Raw genomic sequence first — 9028 nt, forward strand, 5'->3', positions numbered from 1 at the left:
GGCGTTCCCCATAGCGACCCCTAGAGGACACAGTGTCTCGTTCCCTACTCAGGGAACCATGGTTACATAAGTAACCTGAGACGATATATATTAACTAACTAACTAATGCTTTTATTCAACAAGGATGAAATAAATTTATCAAATGTGATAGTAAGGATATTTAAAGTGTTACAGAAGATTTCCATTTCAAATACTTCAAGGTCTATTTCAGATGCTTTTTTTTGTATTTTATTTTAATTCAAATAATCCTGAAAAAAATTTATCACTGTTTCCACAAAAATATTAAAATATTTAACAACTGTTTCAAATAAAATTGAATAAATGGTGAGCATAAGAGAAAAATCTTACCAACCCCACATTTTTCAATAGTAGTGTACCTCTATAATGTACCACAATATTCTTTTTAATATCAGTATATCAGTGCAGCCCTAATGCAAATGGTAGCCGCTGTAACTGATTCCTGTTTGTCTTTCGCAGGTAATGATCTGGGTCTGGCTTTTGAGATCCCTTCACAGCTGAAAAACCAGGCCTTCTTTGCTTCCTGTGTGCTGAAGGTATCTGACATATACACAGCTTGTTGTTGCTACGTAACATTTGTCTTACAAAACAGCTTTTCTCAAAATGTGTGTTTGTGTCAATCAAACCCAGAATGCTGAACTGAAATTCAACTTTGGTGATGAACCTTTCAAAAACCAACCTAAAGATGGATACGTGGCCCTGAACCAGGCTTCAGACGGTCATGTGGTCAAATCCAGCCAGACAGGTGAGCTTCAAATCACATTAATTTTTCACTGCCTGCAGGGCTTGTATTAATGTTTCTTGCATTCTGTCTGTGATGTGTATTTGTCCTCAGGCAGTGCTAAAGTGAGTCAGGTCAAATCCAGTTCTAACGCCCCCAGATCTCTCATCATTGAGCCGTCTAAAGAGCTAGCTGAACAAACCCTCAATAATGTCAACCAGTTCAAGAAATATGTTGATAACCCCAAACTGAGGTGAGCTGAGAGTAACTGAAGAGCTGCAGTGAGTTGCATTATTGTAGTGTCTGCAGAGGGATTTGGAGTTAACTGAACGTCATGATGTTATTGCAGGGATCTTCTGATCATCGGAGGAGTGGCTGCTAAAGAGCAGCTCTCCATTTTAGAAAGCGGAGTAAGTGTACAAATCTTAAACCAGAGGTCTTTTATTATTTTTGGATCTCAAAATATTATTTTGTGAAAATATACTAAGTTATCTTTAATGCTAAAGCTAAATTAAAATATACACTAGCATTCAAAAGTCTGGGCTTAAAGATTTCTTATACTTTTATTACTTAATTCTTTTATTCATCAAAGATGCATAAAATTCATCAAAAGTGACAGTAAAGACATTTATAATGTTACAAAAGATCTGTTTCAAATAGATCCTGTACTTTTGCACTTTCTATTAATCGAATCCTGAACAAAAATAACACCCAAAAAAATACAAAATATTACAAAACGTTCTCAATGAAAATATTAAGCAGCACAACTGTTTTCAACATTGATAATAAGAAATGTTCTTGAGGACCAAATCAGAATTCTGAATGATTTCTGAAGGATCATGAGACACTGAAGAAGACTGAAGTAATGACTGCTGAAAATGTAGCTTTGCCATCACAGGAATAAATTATACTTTAAAACCTATTGACATAGAAAACAGGTATTTTAAATTGTAATGATATTTCATAATATTACTTTTGTACTGTATTTTGATCAAATAAATGAAGACTAGATGAGCATAAGAGACTTCTTTCAAAAGCATTAAAAAAATCTTACTGACCCCACAGTTTTGAATGGTAGTATATAAAATTAAGTATTAAAATATATAGATATAGCTTCAGTAAACAAGTATGTACAATAATGATTATTTGATAGCATTGTAACCAAAATATCAATTAAAATAATGTTACTATACAAAAGTTATCACAGACCAGTTTTAATAAGGCAACACTTAATTTTATACAATATGTAACCCTCCCTGGTCCCTGTTTTCTCTCTCTCTCTCTCTCTCTCTCTCTCTCTATCCATCTATCTATCTATCTATCTATCTAGAAAGTGATTTAAGACTCCTGTCCTAGACCATAATACAGAACTTAGAACATTAAACAAACGTTTATAATACTATGCATCTTTCTGTGTTTATACTTTTTTTTAAATTGTCCTTTTAGGTTGATATTGTGGTTGGGACCCCAGGCAGACTGGATGATCTCATATCCACAGGAAAGCTGGATCTTTCCCAAGTCCGCTTCCTGGTGCTGGATGAGTGTGTATGTTGAACACTTACATTCATGCTCTGTACAGTTTTACATTAAAGGAACGCTTTGGCTGAACAACAAGTTCTGTTGACAGCATTTGTGACAAGTTGTTGATTTCACTGTAAATACCTCAATTTGTAAAAAGCCAGAAACAAAGGTCTATCATCATCAAGATTGTAGGTTAAATTTATCTGAACATATGGGAAAGTGCAAAAAAAAAAGAAAAAACCTTTGTAATTTCTGGCTGAATAAATGTGTTCAGGATGGACTCCTCACAGCTGGCTACACTGACTTCATCATGAGGATCTACAACCAGATCCCACAGGTTACTTCAGACGGCAAAAGACTGCAGGTGATCAAAGCGCTAGATTTCTACTTTCTATAGAGTTGTCAGCTGCAGTTCTTAATGAATGAATTACTGTATGTGTTGTAGGTGATAGTTTGCTCTGCTACACTGCACTCATTCGATGTGAAGAAGCTCTCGGAGAAGATCATGCATTTCCCCACATGGGTGGATCTGAAGGGAGAAGATTCTGTACCAGAAACGGTCCATCACGTGGTGGTGCCAGTCAACCCAAAAAAAGACCGAATTTGGGAGAAACTGTTGAAAAACCACATTAGGGTACATATATTTAACACTAGCAAAGATCTCACTTCATTCTGCCGTTTTAAACTCCGGAATGTCGGAAAAGTCTAAATCACTGATGTTGTGTTTTCACAGACTGATGATGTTCATGCCAAGGATGACACACGACCTGGAGCCAACACTTCAGGTAAGAATTGCCAGCCATTAAGAACATCATGGTGAAAAATCTGAATATTTCTAGGCTCGTATTATCAATTGTGAACAATTCAAAAGGACTTTGACTTGGTCTGATATAAAGGTCTTGCAGTGAATCATGTTATATGGCTTTATCAGAGATGTGGTCAGAGGCCATTAAGATTCTGAAGGGAGAGTATGCGATCAGAGCCATTAAGGAGCATAAGATGGATCAGGCCATCATCTTTTGCAGGACAAAGATCGACTGTGACAATCTGGAGCAGTACTTAATCAAACAGGGAGGAGGTGAGGCACACAGCTCGGGCTTTTAGCTTCATTATCTAACAGCCATTATATACGATCAAGTCTAGATGCAAACATTTGGCTTTTCCTACAGGTCCAGACAAGAAAGGACACCCGTTCTCTTGTGTCTGTCTTCATGGCGACAGGAAACCAAATGAGCGCAAATATAACTTGGAGCAATTCAAGGTAAAGGAAAACTGGAATCAAATTTTAATTTGTGTATATATATATATTTTATTATTATTATTATTATTATATTATTTTTTAAATAACTTTCCTGATAATAGACACTCTGTTGAAGTATCCTTTCATCATCCTTACTTTAGAAACAGGAAGTGAAGTTTCTGATTTGCACAGATGTGGCTGCTAGAGGAATTGATATTCGTGGCGTTCCTTATGGTAAGAAAGACGAATTTCTCAGTTTAATGAATTTACCTTCACAATGGTGTGAAATATATATATATTTTTAATGACTGATACCAAAAATTTTGTTTATGTTTCCTACAACTAATATGCAGAATGATTTTTCATTATTATTATTAATAATAATATTAAAACGCATTTAATCATTTTAAATTATTGCTAATAATAATAACAACACTATAATATATTTAATCAAACAAAATAAAGAATACTAATAAATTAATTATTATTAAAATATTTATAAAATAATTTTTCATTATTAAAAAAAATATTATAAAAAATAATTTTTGAATGGATTGTTTTGCAAAATGATTGCATTGAAATGCTACTTGTGCCATTTATTAATAGACCCATTGTTTAAAAAACATAAGAACTATTAGAACTAAGAAGTATTAGTCAAGCCCATCTAAAATTCAGAAACACAGAAAATTGCAATCGTCTTGTCTGTTTTGCAGTGATAAATGTAACTCTACCAGATGAGAAGCAGAACTATGTTCATCGCATTGGAAGAGTTGGCAGAGCGGACAGGTGACAGCCAGCATTTATCTTTAGCTGAAGATAACCATCTGTCTGCGTTTACATTTTAGTCATTCATTGATATTTGTGATGTCATTACAGGATGGGTTTGGCTATATCTCTGGTTGCTATGGAGAAAGAGAAGGTAAGCAGGAAGTAAAGCAGAACAGGCGGTGTAAAAATGTTATGTGTTAGTGTGTTAATTGTGTGTTTGTGTGGGGTTTCACACAGGTGTGGTACCATGTTTGTGCCAGCAGAGGAAAAAGCTGCTATAACACCAGACTCAAAGAGAATGGAGGATGTACTATTTGGTACAACGAGAAAGAGGTGAGAACTCGCTCAATACATTTACATGACATTTACAAGATTTGAACTTATTTTATACTTTAATTGTTTTTCCATTTTAGTTGTTGGCAGAAATCGAGGAACATCTGAAATGCACCATTACTCAGTGTGAACCTGACATCAAAGTACCTGTGGATGAATTTGATGGCAAAGTGACTTATGGGCAGCGCAGGACTGCGGGGGGTGAGTGTATATTTCAGGTGTCCTGTTTGTATGCTTCCATTTATTGTATCTGTTACTTATCTCTATATCTATTTCCTCTCACACACCCCAGGTGGTCTCTATAAGGGCCATGTGGATATACTGGCCCCGACCGTACAGGAACTAGCCAACCTGGAGAGAGAAGCACAAACGTCCTTCCTTCATCTCAGCTATCTACCCAACCAGCTCTTTAAAGCCTTCTAGAGCTCACTTGCATACGCCACACTGAAATGACCACAAAGGAAGACGCAACAGTCACTAACTTTACATAATATAAATATTTAATTTCTGGTTCATGAGGTTTGACATGCAAAGGAAATTAGCTTGTTCTGTTATTGATTTGTGGTGTTTCTTTAATATTTTGAATTGAAGAAATGTTAAAAAAAAATGGTTTGTTTTTCTAAAGCACTTAAGTTGTAGTCATGCAAATTAACCTGAAATAAATTCAAACAGCATAATGCTTCTGTTTTTTTGAGTTATTGTGTTTACACCATGTAAGCAGAGCTCATCAGTTTTTGAGGAAACGGGTGAGGTTTAAGCTCAATTAGACAAAATAGTCTAAAATCGTTTTTCTTATTTAGCTAAAAATACATTATTATTTTAATAAAATAAGAGCTAAATAATTTATTATAAATACATTTAACTCTCTTTTTTCATGCAGTAATATAATTACATAGCCTATTCCAAAGACACACACTTACTGAAGTTATGCTATAGGCTGCTGTCCAAACTTCAGTTTTCTTTGCTGAATGTTTAGCAGCTTCTGCATATGCTCCAGACATTTCAGTCCAAAAATAAATTAATTAGCAATTAATAAATGACAAACCCAAAAACAAAATTCAAATGTATCAGCTAACTGTAACAATAAATTTAAAATACTGAAATAATAAAATATGAAAGAAATGTTTTATTTCTAATTTATATTAAATGTATACGTTTGTATGCCTAATAGCACTGCAACTATTGCATGCTCACTATGCGCCACTTACTCTGCAGTTCCTAATACTTACACTAGGTGACGGACTTGTCCTAATGGAGAGGCTCCCACGCTCTCACTCCCCCTGAGACGTCCATTGTATGGTTCATGTCATAAGCGCTGCACTTTTATTTATAGTAGAGCAATGTCCAAAAGAAGGCAATGACGGTAAATCTCATTAATAATCCAAAACTGCATCACTATACTCTTAGTAACCCAGCACGCATATGTTATTACAGACTCCTGTTTAAACTCAAATCACACACACACTCGGGGTCATCTCTCTGTAATTATACCCAAACTAACAGCAGTGCTCATAAACAGCCCTGCATTTTAAACTAATCCACACAAGACCACACACACACACACCTCAACTTACATTCCTACCCTAAATTTGATTATATAATACAGTTACTTATGGATTCATACAACAAATGGGACATCACGGAGCCTGCCGGTGCTGAAACACTCTGATCAAGTTCCTGTTCCTGAAAGGAACCCATATTACCTCGATCCTGAACCATCAACCAAACTTATCAAAAGTTGTTTAAAAGTTTTGATTGATCTTTCTTGTCTGTTATTCACTTCTCCTTTAATGTTATGTAACTGCAGTAGCTGTGTGTGTGTGTGTGTTTCCACTCCTTAGCATCTTTGGAAGCAAATGGTTTCCAGCTGCCTCTTATTTCCAGTGGTGAAACAGTGACACTACATACGTTTGTCCGCCTTTTGCTCACTTCCTAAACCCTGCAGACTCAACTTAACCCATTCAACAGCCTGCTTCTCGATGGACTAATGACATTTCAGACACATAATATTGCATGTTTTCCAAGTCTGAAGGCGATTTTCTTCACATAAATGGTGCGGAAAGAACAATGATTAGGTGACATAAAAATATAACTGGGGCCCACAGCAAGATTAAAAGCAGGTCCAGATGGAATATTGTTTTTGTTTTTTGGGGGTTTTTTGCACTAAAAATCTATAAAATTGTTCTAAATGGGTTGAAATGTTTAAAAATTAGACCTACATTCTAATATTAAAATTAGCCAAAATATTTTACAAATGAACACACATAAAGGGCGGGACTTGTGGAACTTTGTGATTGACAGGCATTCAGTTTCAGGCCCGGTTAACTGTGTCGAGTCAAACAGCTACATAAATTCAGTCACATTCCAGGAAGCTGTTACTTGTAAAGCCTCCACCTTCCTTTACACAGTTTTGAATGTTGTGAGGGATTTATGTTGGAGCACCGGATTATAGTTAGAAAATAAGGCACAGGAGGTCCTGCCCACCTAGCCCATAGGGCATTTCCTCTGCACCTGGTAATGAGAAATGTCCCTGTGGCAGGTAACCGAGATCAAATAAGTTCAGAATGAGAGCGAATACCACAAGTGAGTTCATTTTGCAGCATACCTGGTGTAAAGATGCTTCAAACACAAAGAAAACTGTATGTAGCCTGGATGAAGTCCAAAGTAAAAGGTTCAACCACAGTCCTCCTCCTCCCTCATAGTTGCCGTATCAAACACGTGTGAGTGATGTTTTGGTTATTCTGAACCAAAAACCTAAGAAAATTAACTTGCCTTGATGATGCAAATGTTTCTGAGGCAGTATAAGAGCAGATTTTCACAGTATAGAGAGACGGGAGCAGATAAAGGACACAGGAAGTGCTACAATCTAATGGGAATTATCATGATTTAGCTACTATAATCATGATTTACTACGACCCTCAACCGTTTTAATGGTGTTTTACTCCTGTATGGGTGTCTGAACTCTCAGACTCATCCCTGAGGCTAAAGGAAAGGTGCACTGAATCAATCTGACAGCATGAGTCACTGCTAAAGACACAATACAGAGACCACATGAACTGTTACCAAGAGCACAATCTCACAAACTCAAAGTTCAGCTAAATATTCTATTGTCCCTTCCACCTCAAATGTATTGTTAAATTAAATTTTGATTACTGTACATCAGTAATGGTTATTTGCAATGTCATTAAATACATAATATACATAAATATATCAAACAAGCAGTCTTTGTTCTAGGAAGTTGAAGACGCAAGTATTAGAGTGTGTATTCTCATGCTTTATACTTGCATTACTTAAAATAGTGCTGATTTGACAGTCAGTGCAGGATATGATGTATGTGTGGGTGATAGATTCAACAGAAATGGTACATTGTTATGTAATATACACCATATAAATAAATACACTGATGTGTGTTTACTAAATACAACAACAAGACTCTAAAGAACAACCTTTCTTTTCATTTATCATCACTTGATGACAGAGAGAGGAGGAAGGAGGAGGAGAGGGGAGGAGGAGAGGGTGGGAATACTCATAAATGCCCAAGTTTTGAACTATGCCCACATTAAACGGAACGGTCGGAGTTTAGTTTGTCACTAATGAATGGTTTATCTCATTTCTCTCGATCTCTCCCTCTCTCTTTTTCCATTTTCTATACCCATGGGTGACATTCACAAATGTGCTTTGATCTGCTGCCAGACAGCACAAAGCGCACACCAGGGAGAGGAGAGAAAGAAGGGAAGGAGGAGGAGTAAATGCATTTCAGTTACTGTAAGTCTTTAAAAACTCCAGTTCCCTCAGGGATCTCTGGAAAAACTACAGTCCAGAGCCTGAAACTAGCTGACTGAGACTTTCTTTATAAGGGATTGGTGGATCAGTTCATCGGTCTAATGATAGACAGAGTGATAGAATGCTAGAATGATACACAGATAGACAGAGAGACAGACAGAATGATAAACAGACAGAGACAGAGCAAAAGATAGAATGATAGACAGACAAACAGAAAGACGGAACATTAAATAGAGATAGATAGATAGATAGATAGATAGATAGATGACAGAACAATAGATAGATAGAACGACAGACAGACAGAATGATAAACAGACAGAGCAAAAGATAGAATGATAGACAGACAAACAGACAGACGGAACATTAAAAACTGCGAGAATGATAGATAGAGAGAGACAGAATGATAGATAGATAGATAGATAGATAGATAGATAGATAGAACGACAGACAGACAGACAGACAGACAGACAGATAGATAGATAGATAGATAGATAGATAGAACGACAGACAGACAGACAGACAGACAGACAGGCAGATAGATAGATAGATAGATAGATAGATAGATAGATAGAACGACAGACAGACAGACAGACAGACAGATAGATAGACAGATAGATAGATAGATAGATAGATAGATAGATAGA

At 36.1% G+C, this 9028-nt stretch overlaps 1 protein-coding gene across 1 annotated transcript in view; it reads left to right on the top strand.

Annotated features, from left to right (window-relative positions):
* Positions 1-5270, top strand: part of LOC107726454 (ATP-dependent RNA helicase DDX1-like) — an 11045-nt gene extending 5775 nt beyond the window's left edge. The window contains exons 15-26 of the mRNA XM_016536041.1: positions 2186-2284; positions 2535-2624; positions 2706-2894; positions 2994-3045; positions 3192-3338; positions 3430-3521; positions 3662-3734; positions 4214-4286; positions 4377-4419; positions 4506-4601; positions 4682-4802; positions 4894-5270. Coding sequence (XP_016391527.1) covers positions 2186-2284; positions 2535-2624; positions 2706-2894; positions 2994-3045; positions 3192-3338; positions 3430-3521; positions 3662-3734; positions 4214-4286; positions 4377-4419; positions 4506-4601; positions 4682-4802; positions 4894-5024 — 1206 coding nt within the window. The 3' untranslated portion in view covers positions 5025-5270. The remainder of the gene's footprint in view (positions 1-2185; positions 2285-2534; positions 2625-2705; positions 2895-2993; positions 3046-3191; positions 3339-3429; positions 3522-3661; positions 3735-4213; positions 4287-4376; positions 4420-4505; positions 4602-4681; positions 4803-4893) is intronic.
* Positions 5271-9028: the final 3758 nt, after the last annotated feature.

The sequence above is a fragment of the Sinocyclocheilus rhinocerous genome, unplaced genomic scaffold (assembly GCF_001515625.1).
Source record: "Sinocyclocheilus rhinocerous isolate Xijiao unplaced genomic scaffold, SAMN03320098_v1.1 scaffold605, whole genome shotgun sequence".
NCBI classification, from domain to species: Eukaryota; Metazoa; Chordata; class Actinopteri; order Cypriniformes; family Cyprinidae; genus Sinocyclocheilus; species Sinocyclocheilus rhinocerous.